We start from the raw sequence: 17,181 nt of genomic DNA, 5'->3' as shown, positions 1-17,181 counted from the left end.
ATGCCCCACATATGAAAAGCACATAATTTGCGTATGGATGTATATATAGTACAACTATATATAAAGAATTTTATTGAAAAACAAAAAACAAACAAATATGGATGGCAAAAAGTAAATATTTGTACAGTGGAAGGCCAAAAGTGAACAATTTGGGAGTTCATTCAAAAGTAAAAAAAAAGAGATGTCCTTATACATTAGAAATTAAACAAAGTCATAGGAAAAAAAGAGTGGCCTATTATAAAAACAATATATATACTGCCACTACAAAAGTTTAGCCTACTGATAACCACAGAAGCAAAGAATACATCTTTAGGGTGTTTGGCTTCTAAGCACAATATGAGTTGTACATTTTTTCAAATTTATGTTAGATATACAGCACACATTCATTTTATAGCTTAGCTTTTAATTATTTTGCATAAATCTGAAAGCCAAGAAAATCTTTTTTTTCTTCTTACTATAGCACCATCTGCTGGATGTAATGGGGAATTACCCTATTTGCTTCTAGTCCAAAAGGACCAGTGGCTGAAACCATATGCCAAAAGTATACGGTAACTACATTTAAACAGACTTAGAAGGCAAGTGTCACGACAGAGATGCCATTGTTTCCACGTGCCTTTATTTGTCAAATATATTTCTATTAGTTTGCTGTGCAATCAGCAAAATGCAGATACTGAACAACATGCCACCCCACTCTTTAAACTTTTGTAATACGCATGATGTAGCATGGATGTTTGATATTATGCAGGTGTCATAATTCCATGTCAAAGTAACAAGTTATTACTCAGATATGAATGCTGGATCTATTCATTATTAAACACAGTGAATATCAATAGTACATCAAAGTAGAAAATGAAGGGAGAGCATGTGCTTACTTTCAGCAATGTTCACATGTAAACTTTTCAACAGGTGCACTTGGAGCATACAAATGTTTTCTTAAAGGAGCATTTTAAGAAGTGTGCAGGTGACAGATTGGCAAAGACAGTTCAGATAAGACTTAGTGATGTGAAAAAAGTGCTTGGCTTTGTAAAAAGCATACGTTTAGAACAGCCTCCATTGTCAACAGTCTTTAGTAAACATGGGAGGCGGTGTAAACACAATTCAGAAAAGAAGAAAATGTTGTTAAATAAGATGCTTTTACCGAGATATGATGAGCCAGTCTGAATACACAATATGTACCAGTACACCAAAACTATTTAACCTTGATGAATAGAATGGTCAGTCAGGCTGTCGGAAATGCTTGTGTAAGCAAATAAAAGTATTATCTGTACAATATTAAATGCAAAAAAGTATTTGTATCTTTGCATGACATGTATAGCCATCATAAAAGTTTCATCAGTTTAATTGCGTGTATGTAATAATACCATAGACATGTATAAAATGATGCATAGTATTGTAACACCATCAAAAGCTCCACATAGTCACCTCTTTGCACCTGCACACAAAACATATTAGTTGAGCCTTGAACTGGTCCTGGCATTGGTACATTTCTCAAATCCATACTTGGCTTTACTTGCACACAATACGAGCATTGTCTGTTTTAAGGCACACATATTCTCCAAATAACTGTCTAATACAGAATACAGTGGTACTTCAACTTAAGAGTGTTTTGAGATAAGAGCGGTCTCTCGACGATTATGCTTTAAGTTGCTAGAAAAAAATCATCCCGCCATTAATTGGTGTAGCAAATGTCACAGTGAACCTTGTAAGATCTACACAACAATCCGATCTTACTCGCTAGCTGTAGCTTATATCTCAGGGGTGTCAAACTAATATTAGATCGGGGTCCACATGGAGAAAAATTTACTCCCAAGTGGGCCGAACTGGTAAAATCACGGCATGATAACTTAGAAATAATGACACATTCAGATAGTTTTCTTTGATTAAAAATAGAACAAGCACATTCTGAAAATGTATAAATCATAATGTGTTTTTTTTACACTTACACGTTGCGGTTAATAGTATTCTACCTTTATTTGTCTTTATTTACACTTTCTGAATAAATGATGTGATAATGTTCATCAGTCAACTCATTGGTGTTAATTTTCAATCTATCAAGATTAAAAAATAATAAAATCAAATTACAGGATGTTATTTATGTAGTTTGCTCATTTTCCTCGGTTGGTGCACTAACATGTGTTTTTTTTTTTTTTTTTTTAACATATGTAGCATAATCGACAGATACAAATAATTGCTATTGCGACATCTAGTGGACACATGTAGAACAGCAGTTTCTTTCATTCAAAGATTTCGGCTCATTTTTGTACTTAGCAAACTCATCCCGCGGGCCGGATAAAACCTGTGGCCGTACGTTTGACACCCCTGTTATATCTAGAGATGAACATAACCAATTAAGCTCGTAAATTGAGGCTATACTGTACTGGAATGAATCACGTAAAAAGCATACATAAAACTTAATAGAAATCACTTGACTCACAAGTTCATGTTTCCTGTTAAGTTATCCATTTTTTTGTAGAAAACTGCTCCATATTGGATTACATTTGAATTAAATAACATGGCACTAATGTTATAAATGTCTGTTAATTGAATGGCTTACCACTACAGGCAAGTGGGCGGTGATTAAGTCACCTGGACCCAAGTTATTTTGGCTATTTATCGTGGTCGTCTACGATTACCTCTAAAAGTGAATTAAAAGGACAAAACTTCTAAAAAAAACAACCAGCTGAATCAAAATCATTTGTTTATGTTATTGAATGGGCGCCTGCTGATTGCGCCAACATATTTAAACCAAACAAAATGATTTAAATGTACTTTCTAGGGATGTGCCGATCGATTGGCCACCGAACAGTATCAGAAGATTTTTATGTATACCGTTGCGGATTAATGCCTTTTGATCCCCCCTGACTGGCAGTGTGGAGCCGCGTCGCTAAGATAATAGGAGTCACCTACATTACGGCAAATAAACTGCATTTCTTGTTATCTTGAGTACTATTATAACTGGAGGACGAGGCTAAACATGCTAATAGCTAAGCTAACCGCCAAGCTAGCTTAAAACAATACCAAGAGATAAGTGCTTATTAAAGTTGGTCTAGATGGAAGTGCGTTATTTAAAGTAAGCAGCTAATAACATATAATTAAATAGGTAGGTTAATAACAGTCTAGAGAGAGTATAATATAACAACTGTTGATGTGTCATCATTGTCACAGCCAGAGGGGAACAACACGTAAGGGCGGATAAATCCATAAATTGGGGGTGTCGACACCAAAGGTAATATCAGTATAAAAAAAAACTATCTAAAATAGGAGATAGTAGTTTTTGCTTGTATTTAGTTATTGTGTACTCTCGGCTTAGTTTTGAATAAACAATTATATGTAATAGAGCAGGGATTCTCAAACTGTGGTAGGTGTACCACTAGTGGTATGCTGGCTCCATCTAGTGGTAGACCAAATAATTGCTTGATTAAAGTACAGTGCTTTATTTTCATATATTCAAACACAGTGTTACTGTTCAATCTGTGCGTAATATTACAGTGGCCAAAAATATTAAATAAAAGTGCTGCCTTGTTTTAATGAATACTTAGACCTACTGCGTTACTGTATTTTAATTTTGGTCATTATGGTGGAACTTGGAGAGCTATGTGATCGGCATCGGCCGAGCTTACTCATGAATAATCAGTATTGGAATGGGTAGCATTTAACCCTGATCGGAACATCCCCAAGTATTCTCTGTTTAAAATAGAACCTGATTGGACAGATAATGGTAAGCCCAAATTTAGTGGTTAGGTCAGTTTTGTTCACAGATCCTAATTAATACAACACTGATCTCACGATTGATGTTTGCCACTTGGCCATTTGACATGAGATGACTTTCATTAAAGAATCAAAATAGCATGTAAACTTCAGAACACCAGCGTAGATGAAACGTCTCCAGATGCTGTTGTCCCCTCTTCACAAGTGCACAAAGACACCACCAAAGTGGGGGCTTCTGTACTATATGTGTCCGTCCTTCATGTGTGTCACAGCTGGCAGGATTAGGACCCAGGGCTGCGATTTCTTTTCACTTTACAACTTCATCACTGCTTTGCTGCACTGGGGTGACGTAATACCATCCGTTTATTCACTAATCCACACCGTCAAAGCCTTGTGCGTTCTCAATGGCAATGTGAAGTTTCTCCTTCAATTCCTCAAAGGATTTGTAAGGTGGAAGGTCCAGGCGATTAAAGCTTGAAAAAAGAAAAGTAAACAACAAAATGTTGGTGAAACATCTGTTTGGAACTGCAGTACTGGGAAGTGAGAAAAATTAATTAGCCTCCACTAGGGATAACCAAACAACTAGTACAATGTCAAAGAAGATTGCCTGGACAAATAAAAGGCAGTGCCTAGATTCAAAGGGAAACTGCACTTTTTTTTAAATGTTGCATATCATTCACAATCTTTATGTATGACAAGAACACATTTATCTTTTTTATGCATTCTAACTAGTAAATAAAAATTAGTAAAAGTCAGCTAACAATGATGCTAATGGGAGTCGTTCTATTCCGCCTATAAGTTTTTTTAAAAACATCCACGACGTGAATACTTTCTGGATGCATTTTTTCTCCATTCACAGTTAATAGTAGTCACCTCCATTACAGAAAATAAACTGCATTTTTTCATACCTTAATATTTTTTCTTGCTTGACTTGCAACAAAAGACTCATTCCCCTCCCCCTCCTACCTCTACTGCTTTGCTTGTTTGTCTTTGTCTTGTACTGTCTTAACTTTCTAAGAGCCTCACTTTTGCACTCTCCTTCAAAATCTAAAACATGGAATTGATAAACTGGTCTCTCTGAATTGACAAGATATACTGGCGGGAAGCACAGGTTTGGGGAACCTGCCTGTTCTGACAGGATGTTTAATGTTGGATACAAGAGGGACTCTTGGCAGAAAAGCGAGTCGTGTGCAGTTTTTTCCGTCAAAGACATTAAAGATATCTATCTTCACCTATCTTTTTGTAACTGTGACAACAGGTCATCTGCTGACTGGATTGAGCGTTGCTCTGACCTATCGACAAATTTGGAAGATAATGCCAGCCATTGAAGGAGCTTAAAGGCTGCCCGTCGTAATGGATGGGTTGGGCCGAGTTGTTCGCACTCATACTTTGGCAATCTCGGAATCGAATCGCAAATTGAATAACATCTCGGAGAAGTTTTCCACTCTGCAAGGCAAAATGATGATCAATGTGAAAGCTAGAATGGACAATTGGAGCTGACAAAGCACTGGAATGTGTTTGCTCACCTAACCAAAAACAATCCTTGTCTACAATTCAGCTCTCTTTGCAATGGCATTGGCTGGGTGATGCTGTAAACACCCCAGTGAGACAAGTGCACTGAAAGACACTCTAAAAGTAAACCCCCCTGTGACCTGATCACTGACCGTATAACAACCCAGGGCGCCTTTCAAGTAACCATTTGCGGTTGAGGGGGAACTGTACCTTATTTGGAATTTTGCCTATCGTTCACAATCATTATGAAAGACATGACGACGGATGTAGTTTTTTTCTAAATGCATTCTAACTTGTAAAAATAAACCTAAATAAAGTCCCCGATTGTAGCTGAGATAGGCTCCAGCGCCCCCCGCGACCCCGAAGGTAATAAGCAGTAGAAAACGGATGGATGGATGGAAAGTCCACTTACAGCGAAGCCAATAAGAGGTCCTCTATTTTGCCCATAAAATCTAAAAAACAACCATTGAAAAAGCACCAACAAAACTCAATTTACATTTTGTGATTTGAACATTAACCAAGTATTAGTGATATTGTTATCATAAGCGCTAACTCAGGCAAACTATTTATAGCGGCGCCATAATCACTACCGTATTTGCCTATGTTTACATCATCGCGTGGTCCGGGGTTTCCTCGCTTCCTTGCTCCCTGGAAGTTTATTGTAGATCATAAATCCTGCCTCTTACATGGACAGAAGAAGTCTGCGGACGTATTCCGACAAGTTGGTACATTTTGACAGCCGTTTAGGACCCGAAAATGGTGAGAACAACATGAAAAGAGGCTCGGTCCCCCCCGACCCCGTTTCTTTATGAGTATTATGGTCATTCTTCATCTAAATGGGAATATATGAACATCCTAACAGTCGGCATCCTAATGACAGCAGACATTGCAGAGTAAGTGACGTTTTATTATGTTTGTTGTCTCTCATGAAGTCTGCAGTGAGTAGTAATCAGTGATGAAAAAAAAAAAATGAAAAAAAAGAAAAGAAAAAAGCAAACGATGTGTTTTTTAAATTAATGCGTTGCGTATGCTTAAAATTATCAAAATACGTAAATATTAAATCTTAATATACATGTGCCCGTTACTACATTACATATATACTTACATCACGTATATAAAACCTTATTGGAGGTGTTTGGATGCTTTTAAGGGCTTTATAGGCGGAATTGCGCGGCTCCCTTAAGCTCCATTGTAAGCGAACTTTTGATTGCATTTATTTAATATTTAAAATGCAAAAACAAAACATCCATCATCATGTCTCTCATAATGATTGTGAATGCAAATTTCCCCAAAAAATGAAGTTCCCCTTTAAGGTAAAGGAGCACCTGGCCTCAAAATAAATAGTGTGATTGATCTAAGTTCATACATGATTAATGCGATATGTTTTTTGATTAGTTAATTTTTGACAGCCCAGTGTTACTAATAATATTACTCATTAGTAGGGATGTCCGATAATGGCTTTTTGCCGATATTCCGATATTGTCCAACTCTTTAATTACCGATACCGATATCAACCGATATATGCAGTCGTGGAATTAACACATTATTATGCCTAATTTGGAAGACCAGGTATGGTGAAGATAAGGTACTTTTAAAAAAACAAAATAAAATAAAATAAGATAAATAAATTTAAAAAATGTTCTTGAATAAAAAAGAAAGTAAAACAATATAAAAACAGTTACATAGAAACTAGTAATTAATGAAAATTTGTAAAATTAACTGTTAAAGGTTAGTACTATTAGTGGACCAGCAGCACGCACAATCATGTGTGCTTACGGACTGTATCCCTTGCAGACTGTATTGATATATATTGATATATAATGTAGGAACCAGAATATTAATAACAGAAAGAAACAACCCTTTTGTGTGAATGGGGAGAGAAGATTTTGGGATTGGTGTACTAATTGTAAGTGTATCTTATGTTTTTTATGTTGATTTAATAAAAAATAAAAATAAAAAAATTAAAAAAACACACACAAAAACCCAGATACAGATAATAAAAAAACCGATACCGATAATTTCCGATATTACATTTTAACGCATTTATCGGCCGATAATATCGGCAGGCCGATATTATCGGACATCCCTACTCATTAGTATATACATATGTGTTATCCAATCTAATCTAATACAAACATTCCGAGAACCAATACAAAATGGGATACGAGCCGAAAATGGCCTCACGGCTGCATCTTGTACTACTCTACCCTAAACTGTTAAGGCAAGGAAATCGTAACAAGGCCTTTTAGTATATGAACACATACAAACCTAAACTATTAAGTAATGAAAAAGTGTTGGAAAAAACGGCAACCAAAAAATATCTGTTCCTTAAAAGGTGCCATATGTAATTTCATGTCAAATCATCATTAAATGGCCCTGATATGTCAAAAGGCATTAAAAATCATGTTCTTTTCAATACCTTTATAACTGATAACGGTAGTTCAGCCGGGATATGCTAATTTCAAAATTGTATTTATATCCCCGAAATCTTGTTATTGTTTTCATTTCGATGCCCCGCCCTCCACCGTTTGACTAATTACAAAGTCTGTGAGTGTGTCACATCCAGGTTGCCAGTTACGCACCGCCCTCTTCGTCGAGCTACTGCCACTGGTAAAGTTACTAAACATGTCAGACCTTGGTAAATCTAAAAGGCCTTGTTACGATTCTCAACTTATTCATGACAAAGCCAGAAACAAAACAAGTATTTGTACCAGAGATGCCTTTGAAAGATGGAGACGATTGAAGGCGAAGAAGACTTGCTAATTTCCTGCTTCATAGGTAAGTAAGGCATTTACGTTTTCTTATTACTTGTAATAAATGGAAATTGACATTTTGTATGTAAACTATATTGTCCAATACAGTCTATGACCTTGTCTAACAAAGCTAGTATGTTCATGCAACGAATGCTTAGCATGCTAGCCCAGTCAATGACACATCGACATGTAGGCTATCGGGGAAATATATGCCCGTTAGCCTGTATGTCGATGTGTCATCCAACTGACAAGGCAAATATATATTTGACAACTAAAACCTATGTGGATATGGGTAGTGTCAGTACCTATTTCGTTCTCAATATGCTGATACGCTGAGGAAATGCGTTCCAAAATTAGCACGGCTAATTGCGGTTTCTGGTACTGTATGTGCATCAAACACATATGGGGTGGTATTTGCTTGGCACAATATAATGCATTACATGTCATGATTTTCTACTTTGTGTATTGACATGGTAGTAGGCTATATGATTCATGCGTAACGTGGTTTATGCATAACGTGGGTTGGCTCATAGAATTGCAATCTGCACTGAAAGAGGGTGATGTGCGTACATGGAAGAGAATGCAATGCGTCAGGTTGGATGCAACATGGAGTTATGCTGAACGAAATGTGGCGCTCATTTTAGTGTGGGCCTTGGCTTGCCATCAAAGTAGGCCTATGCGATATATAATAAATTATATATTATTATATATAATTATTTCGATGGTGGTCCGTGCGGTCAAACTAGACATTTTAGCAGGGTAATGCCAACAATCTGTCCCGACTCCCCACGAAAATATTGCTGCGTAACTTTACAAATACATTTGGCTAATTGACATCAGTAAAATCTGGCATAATTACTTAGTAAACCATCTTGCAAGAAGCATAAACAAGAGAAACCTACACGTAGGACTCAGCGATTGCCATTTGAAGTTCCTTGGAGTAGGATTCAGATTTGGCTGTTTATCTGGCAACCTCAGTCATGGAGAGTGGGAGGGGACTATAGAATTTTTAACGTGATTGCAGTACCATTTCTGGCCACATTACTACATATGCCTCCTTTAACTGTGGTCTCTATGAGGCGCAGCGGTACTCAGTTGTAATACAGTTTTTCACCACTTGTGGCAGTAATAAACAAATAGAAGTCTAGAGCTAAAGTCATTCAGAGGTTTCTTAAGTGCAAAACTTCTGACTAAAGAGGTGAAGCTGTATTTTCATTCGCACTTCAATTTAATTGACAGTTTATTAAAGAAACACTTTTTTTTATTTAGTCAGAATTTATTAATTTTAGCACTGTGTTATAGTATTCACAATTAATTTTTCATCAGTTTTTATGAGTCCTTTCTTTGACAATATATTTGATTAATATTAGTTTTTGTAATTATCTGACCTAAGCCTTGATAATAATCTTTGTGATGAACACATGGTTTCATATCAATTGACAAGGTTGATTCTGTTAAACTGTAAGTAGGTTAGATATAATTATTGAATACGATTAACATCAAGAGTGAAATGACTAATTCAGTGTTAATATTTAAGTGGGCCCCCACCCCTCTGGAGTGGAAAAGTTGGGCCCAGAGGTCAAAAAGGTTAAGAAATCCTGGAACAAACTAAATTTGCAGCAAAAAATCATTGAAGGACAGAATACAGAGATTTAATGTGATTCAAAAGGGTCTTAGTTGATGTTGTTTATCTCGCTTTGACACTATTATTTTCACTCCAATCCGATACGATACCGAGTAACCTTTAGGCTGGTATCGGCGATATCGATCCGATATCAATACTTTGTGCAAACATATCTAAGGTAACATTGATAAAGTAGTGTATTTCAAGTGTTGCTGCTCTTGGAGAATAATCTACAAAATATATCCAGTCACAGGGCAAAACAAATGATGGTATGACTCTGCACTGAATGTGTTATCTTTTATTCAACTCTGTATGTAATGTCTCCAAATAGACTATAATAAAATGATACATACACTTGCTGTTTTATAATACTGAGTGACTAATTTTAATTGCCAGCAATTTTCATAAATAAACAAATGACAGACTGAATGACTAAGCACAACACAAGGTGCCGCTGCACTACGTACTTACCTAAGCGGAAGAAAAAGCAGTTCCCAGTGTTTCATTTAGACACGATCTCAATTATTTAGTTACTTTACACTGTGTTTGTTATTAATATAAATTGTCTCTAATAACTAAAGTATCACAAGTATCGATATATTAATTTGACAATTGATAGAGCCTAAAGATCTGATATCGATATTTCAGTATCGATCTGCACATTAGTACCAATATTTGTGGTCAATAAAGAAAGCAGTTAGGGCAATATAAAGTGCCTAATTTAGCTACAACTTGCAAAAAGAGCCCAAGAGTGATTTTCGACTACTTTTCTGTCTAAAGAATCTAGTCAAATCAGATTGCACAAGAAGGGCAGATAACAGCTGAGTGGAGGAATACACGTTGACATGTACATTTGCTGTCAATTGAAAAGAGCATTTTAAGACAATTAAGGGATCTAGAAATAAGGAACTTTATGGAAAAACACCCATACCAACTGTGTTATGCCCATCCCTTGTTAAATGAAATGCCGAGCTGACAGAAAGTAAAACGTAAGATTAGGCTTGCTTACCATGTGTGGGCTCGGGGCAGTTTGTCACACGTTCCCCACAATTCAATGGTGAACAGCTGTGGCCCATTAGATCCTGGAAATATCATTAAATAGCAGACAAACATGAACGTGTAATTACAGGTGTATCCAACAAACAAGACACCAAACATTTGAAGCAGTACAATGTCTCACCGTAGAGTTCCGCAAAGCCGTTCATTGGGACTCTGGAGGTTCCAGTCACAAACTGCAAGAGCCTAATTCGTTTTTCAGCATCCATCAGCAGTACTGCCTATGATATACACATAGATAGAAGGCCAATAGATAACTACAACAGTACAGAGTTCTTATTATACTACAGGATGTTGTCTTATAGTAGTTGTTATGGAATTTTGGTTGGTAGGTTCTTCCTATCTAAAATTCTGTTAACATAAAAAAGCTGTTAAAGCTAATAAAAGGAAGCAAAAAAACTGCGGCTCAGAGTCTAGTGGCTCCAGGCATGGAACGTCTCTTACTCTCCAAAACCATTGGATTACGACGTGGTTGGCGTTGTAGCCACTCTTGTATTTTGTGTTTGCTTTCCAGTCGTTCACGTCCACATCTCCCAGACCACACATCAGCAACTTTGGAGAGAGGAGTGCATCTGATTGATCTGTGTGTGTTTGATTCCAGAGCCACAAATGGATAGAAAACTTACCTCAAGCTCATTCTCGTCAAAGATCTTGATTACATCTGGAGGGATCAACTCAAAGAAACCCTAAAAATAAAACAGCCATAGAAAATGTAACTCGCACGTTGAATAATACTTCCGTCATATTCTGCCAATTAACAAATGTAATTACATCCTTAAAGGCAGTCATCTGCTTCTGTATCCGGTTTACAAAGCGCCACTGTATCACCAGACTGTCAAAAACAAGGTGGGAAAAATTTACAATTGAACAGCAAACAGTTCTAAGATTTTGACTAGAGATTACAGTATTTCCACAGTTTCTTACTCGATATATTCATCCTTGTTTTCATTAGTGACCACAATCTCTTCACCGTTGGGCTTCAGCTCATGCTGGTGAGTCTAAAGGGCAAAAAGGCACATACATGAGTGACAGTAAGGCGTGATAAGATGCTAATGAGGCAAAAGTATCATATGGAACCAACCTGTCCAAAGAGCTCCTCATCAATGGTGAACATCATATCCAGGTCAGTCGGATCATTCTCCAAAATCCACTTCAGTGAATTACAATATTCACTATCCTGAAAGACAATAAAAGAGAACGACTTTTTATTGTCGATATGGGCTACTGAGTTTTTTTTTTTTTTAATGATTTCTGCTAGGGGTGTGTCTCAGAATTTTTTCAATGAAAAAAATGTGCCTTGGCTCAAAAAAGGTTGAAAAACACTGCTTTTGTCTATTCGGTTGGGAGAGAGTACCGGTACACAGAATTTATGTGATCCTGAGCTCATACCTCTGTGGTCTTGTTGGAATAAATTGCGATGTATCATACAAACATGTTTTCTTATTTGAATAATACAATGTAATTTTTGTTAACAAAATAGAGCAGATTTTTCATACATATTTTTGTGTTCCCAGTGTATACTGTATAATAAGACACTTACGACAGATTCCATGTCCTGGAGGGTGATGGGTTTCTGCAGCATCATCTTGTAGAAAGGTCGGATGAAGAAAGCTTGGTGTAAAATGGGTAAGGTCAGAATCCATATTTTAATCTACAGTACATTGTTTATATCAATAACACACAAAATACTCTGAATGTACAGAGTGAAGATGTCTCACCATCAAGCAGTTTACCATGAAACACAGCCATGCCTGCCACACGGCCAATGCACTTAAAGTAGGTCAGGTGGTCCTCATTACATAAACCTGAGTTGGGGTTTATCTGCAGCGTATAGTTGTCCCTAAAAGACACATCGGATGACTATTAAAGATAGTAAAAATAATATTATGAATGAATGAATGAATTCGATTTATATAGTGCTTTTTCCTAATTGTCTCATGGCGCTTTGCATTGGGAAACCCATAAAGTCAAGCTCGGTGGTGGTAAGCTACATTTATACCCATGTTTTAGGCACTGGGGGCAAGGTGGGTTTAGTGTCTTGCCTAAGAATACAACAGCGACAAAAGTGCTGGAATTGAACGAGGATGGCTGCTCTACTTACCCTTTGATTGTCTCACTGCTTTTATCATGACTAAGATATTTACCGCAATTTCTGGGCTACAGAGCGCACCTAAATGTAAACTGCAACCACCTAATATATGGCCAAATTGTATTTTGTACATATATTGGCCACACAAGTGTATAAGCCGCAGGTGTATACATTGAAACATGAAATTCAATGGCGACCCATGAGCATTCCTGTTCTGTAAGCCTGTACAATGTATGCTTGTCTAATCTTGAACAGGTTTGTGCTAAAAACAAAAGGTTGTTGTACTTTTGCAATGACAATCAAGATCATTCCATTCCATAAACAGGCACTTTTGATTATTCACAAATTCAACAAAAGACAGTGTCTTTAACATGATGTACAGTAACAGCAGTGAGGTGTGGTCTTCGTCATTCTGCGCACTGAAACAGCTGATTTAGTTTTCTTCGGTGTGCGGCGGTCCGGTCTTTCGGGGTCCGTTAGTGGTGGTGGATTTCTGTTCCATGTGTGGGTGTTTGCTTTTTTCATCGGTGGGTCGTTTCATGTGAATTTCATAGCGTCTTCTCCATGATAAGGGTAAGTGCATAACGCGCTAAATGGCTGACTGAAAGATTGTGTGAGTGAGTTTCATTTAATGTGAACAATTTCATTGGTCCACCGTGACTCGTTCGGCAATTTCATTGGTTTGATGTGACAAGGGTAGATTTATTGCCGGCATGACAAGTTTGTGACAAGGAAAAATCCAGAAATTAGCCACAACATTGTTCAAAGCGTGGGAAAAAAGTAGCGGCTTATAGACCTGAAATTACGGTACATAGGGACAACATTTTGATTTCAGAAGTGGGGTGGAAATAATTGGTACAGGTGATGTGGCTTGAAGGGGGCGTGGTCTTGAGAATTTGATGCATGTTTTTTTTCATTATTTGTTGAAACAATTCTAATACTATTTAACTCACATCTAAATTCTTTTAGACATACAGTCGTGGTCAAAAGTTTACATACACTTGTAAAGAACATAATGTCATGGCTGTCTTGAGTTTCCAATAATTTCTACAACTCTTATTTTTTTGTGATAGAATGATTGGACCACACACTTGTTTGTCACAAAAAACATTCATGAAGTTTAGTTCTTTTATGAATTTATTATGGGTCTACTGAAAATGTGACCAAATCTGCTGGGTCAAAAGTATACATACATACAGCAATGTTAATATTTGGTTACATGTCCCTTGGCAAGTTTCACTGCAATAAGGCGCTTTTGGTAGCCATCCACAAGCTTCTGGTTGAAATTTTGACTACTCCTCTTGACAAAATTGGTGCAGTTCAGCTAAATGTGTAGGTTTTCTGACATAGACTTGTTTCTTTAGCATTGTCCACATGTTCTCCCTGGGGTTTAAGTCAGGACTTTGGGAAGGGATTTCTAAAACCTTAATTCTAGCCTGATTTAGCCATTCCTTTACCACTTTTGACGTGTCTTTTGGGGTCATTGTCCTGTTGGAACACCTAACTGCGCCCAAGACCCAACCTCCAGGCTGATGATTTTAGGTTGTCCTGAAGAATTTGGAGGTAATCTTCCGTTTTCATTGTCCCATTTCATTGGTGTTCCTGGGATTAAATGCCTCAGTTTTTCTCCTCCAAACATATTGCTGGGTATTGTGGCCAAACAGCTCAATTTTTGTTTAATCTGACCACAGAACTTTCCTCCAGAAGGTCTTATCTTTGTCCATGTGATCAGCAGCAAACTTTAGACGAGCCTTAAGGTGTCGCTCCTAGAGCAAGGGCTTCCTTTTTGCATGGTAGCCTCTCAGTCCATGGCGATGCAAAACATGCTTGACTGTGGACACTGACACCTGTGTTCCAGCAGCTTTCAATTCATTGCAGACCTGCTTTTTGGTGGTTCTCGGTTGACTCTTGATCATCTTGACCAATTTTCTCTCAGTAGCAGGTGATAGCTTGCGTTTTCTTCCTGATCGTGGCAGTGACAAAACTGTGCCATGCACTTTATACTCACGAACAATTGTCTGCACAGTTGCTCTTGGGACGTTAAGCTGCTTTGAAATGGCTCCAAGTGACTTTCCTGACTTGTTCAAGTCAATGATTCGTTTTTTCAGATCTGTGCTGAGTTCCTTTGACATTCCCATTGTCGCGTTTGTAACAGAGTCTAATGACTGCATCACATGAGCCCTATTTAAATGGCCTCAGAGAAGTCAACAGGTGTCGTCAATAATAATCACTCACATGAAGTTAAGAGGCCATGCCATGAAGCTAATTTGATTTGATTGTAACTTTTCTACATCACCAAAATTGATAATGTATGTTGCTGTATGTATACTTTTGATCAAGCAGATTTGGTCACATTTTCAGTAGACCGATAAATTCATAAAAGAACCAAACTTCATAAATGTTTTTTGTGACAAACAAGTATGTGCTCCAATCAGTATATCACAAAAAAATAAGAGTTGTAGAAATTATTGGAAACTCAAGTCAGCCATGACATTAAGTCCTTCATAAGTGTATGTAAACTTTTGACCATGACTGTAAATTTTGGATTATTAAGGAGACATAATGAAGACATTATTTACTATAAGTGAAAAATAACAAAATTAACAACTGTGGGCTATTACCCTAGTTAAATGTTTATTTGACATCAACAGGTATCGAACCCTTCATGATCACGCACTCTAAACACATACTGACATAACTGACATTAAGTGTGTCTGGCAAGGCAATTAGGTTTTTTAATAAATTCTATATAAATCAACCTGTCATTTATTAATTGACATTTTACAAGCTACTTTTGCTTCTCAATCGTGTCTCACATGTCAGGAGAGGCGCGTATAGTTTAAAAAAAACAACTATACGCGACCTTCCTGGTCTGATATAATGTACTGTAAACTACTCGTAGTGTTGCAAAAGCAGTGTTTGAAAAAGTTTATGATCTTACTGACCAGTTTAACAGCAACACAGCAAATGTATATAACTATTTTTTTTATCACAAATATCTCTCATGTGAATGATTGCGGCTCGCTCTTATCTCGCATCTGCTGATTTGTCAGCTGCTGCTTGCTGTCAATAATTGTCACATTGGCAAGAAGGCAGCGCCAGGAAGCCTATTAATGAGCTTCAGTCTAAACGCGGCAATTTTCTGTCTGGCACATTGAATAGCGCTAATTATTTTTGGACATTAAAAAGTGCAGGGGACAAAAACTGCCTTTTGAAAACGTGCATGGGACATGTCCTTCACAAAATGACAATACACACAACTTTAGTCTAACACAGTTTGGACTCACGTGGCAGAATATTCAAAGAGTCCATAGTAGGGGTTGAACATCTCCTTGGACATGAGGAAGAACCACTCTCGGGCCAAGCCTCCATAGTCCAAACCTTGTTCTCCCTCAAACTCCACCCACAGTTTGGCCTTCAGCAACTCTGGCCGCTTCACGAGGAGGATTTGACGATACGAGTCTTCCAGCACCGCGTTTCTCCTCACCTTCAGCTCGAAGCGATTTGGGATGTTGTCCTACAAAAGAAGATTACAAAAAAGATCAAAGTTCACTAAACTCTGACAAATGTTTAGTCAAATTTGAAAACACTCACCGGTTTCTTTAGTTTCTTGCGGAAGTAGTCATACTTCTGTTTATAATCTCTGGAATAAGGCACTGCCTATAACCAAACAAACAATCAATCATTCAAATGTCATGGAGTTGTGTGAGTAACACTTAAAATACTGTCAATACTTACTGGTCCAGTTATTTCTGATTTCTGTAATCTTGGATCATCCCATTGTGTGATCTTGGTCTCTATAAAATGACACGTGACACTTCTAGATGAAAATTTATATCAGCTAATAGTTCTCATATGAGGAAAAGCGCTCACTGTGATCTATGTAGAATATCCTCCCATCCGAGTGGACCCTCTCCTCCCAACCAGGCTGGTTAGAAAGAAAATGTCACAAAAGGCTCACACACACAACAACACAAATAATATCCAAAGATATAACTGCAGGAAAGAAATACGTTTAAAGGGGCTTCTTGCAACTTGCTTAAAGTAAAAAAAACAAAACAAAATATAACAAGAACATCATTTGCTAACTTATGTTACCATTAGTGGTTTAACAGAACATATGCATTTTTTAAGTGTCTATATTTTTCACAACTACTAATTACAGTGTATTAAATCCAATTTTCTAATAGGTCGGAAGAATTAAGTCTGGCGTTCAGGCTGGTTACTCACCGCTGTCTCGTCCACACGTACACGCAGGGAGCGCGTGCACACAAACAAAAGCAGTTCAATAGAAGCAACAATTTGCAGTTATGTTGTTGTTACAATAGAATATGCATTGAATGATAGCTAACATTAGTAGCTAAACTTTGTTAAATCCACACACAAAGCTAATGCATGTGTGAGTGTGTTACGTGCAAGCATAGTTTACGTCATTACAT

At 37.3% G+C, this 17,181-nt stretch overlaps 1 protein-coding gene across 2 annotated transcripts in view; it reads right to left on the bottom strand.

Annotated features, from left to right (window-relative positions):
• Positions 1-599: 599 nt before the first annotated feature.
• LOC133608661 (E3 ubiquitin-protein ligase NEDD4-like) overlaps positions 600-17,181 on the bottom strand; it is a 56,329-nt gene continuing 39,747 nt past the window's right edge. The window contains exons 16-29 of one of the 2 annotated variants that reach the window (XM_061964105.1): positions 16,616-16,670; positions 16,481-16,539; positions 16,337-16,402; positions 16,030-16,259; positions 12,372-12,493; positions 12,194-12,264; positions 11,735-11,830; positions 11,578-11,651; positions 11,425-11,485; positions 11,280-11,339; positions 11,098-11,205; positions 10,778-10,874; positions 10,607-10,679; positions 600-4,181 (exon numbers count right to left, since the gene is read on the bottom strand). In XM_061964105.1, coding sequence (XP_061820089.1) covers positions 4,079-4,181; positions 10,607-10,679; positions 10,778-10,874; positions 11,098-11,205; positions 11,280-11,339; positions 11,425-11,485; positions 11,578-11,651; positions 11,735-11,830; positions 12,194-12,264; positions 12,372-12,493; positions 16,030-16,259; positions 16,337-16,402; positions 16,481-16,539; positions 16,616-16,670 — 1,275 coding nt within the window. In that variant the 3' untranslated portion in view covers positions 600-4,078. The remainder of the gene's footprint in view (positions 4,182-10,606; positions 10,680-10,777; positions 10,875-11,097; positions 11,206-11,279; positions 11,340-11,424; positions 11,486-11,577; positions 11,652-11,734; positions 11,831-12,193; positions 12,265-12,371; positions 12,494-16,029; positions 16,260-16,336; positions 16,403-16,480; positions 16,540-16,615; positions 16,671-17,181) is intronic. The other variant, XM_061964106.1, reaches the window with a different exon arrangement.

The sequence above is a fragment of the Nerophis lumbriciformis genome, linkage group LG06 (genome assembly GCF_033978685.3).
Source record: "Nerophis lumbriciformis linkage group LG06, RoL_Nlum_v2.1, whole genome shotgun sequence".
In the NCBI taxonomy this organism is placed as follows: Eukaryota; Metazoa; Chordata; class Actinopteri; order Syngnathiformes; family Syngnathidae; genus Nerophis; species Nerophis lumbriciformis.
The sequence above is the reverse complement of the archived record's forward strand: the minus strand, read 5'-3'. Positions and strand labels throughout refer to the sequence as shown.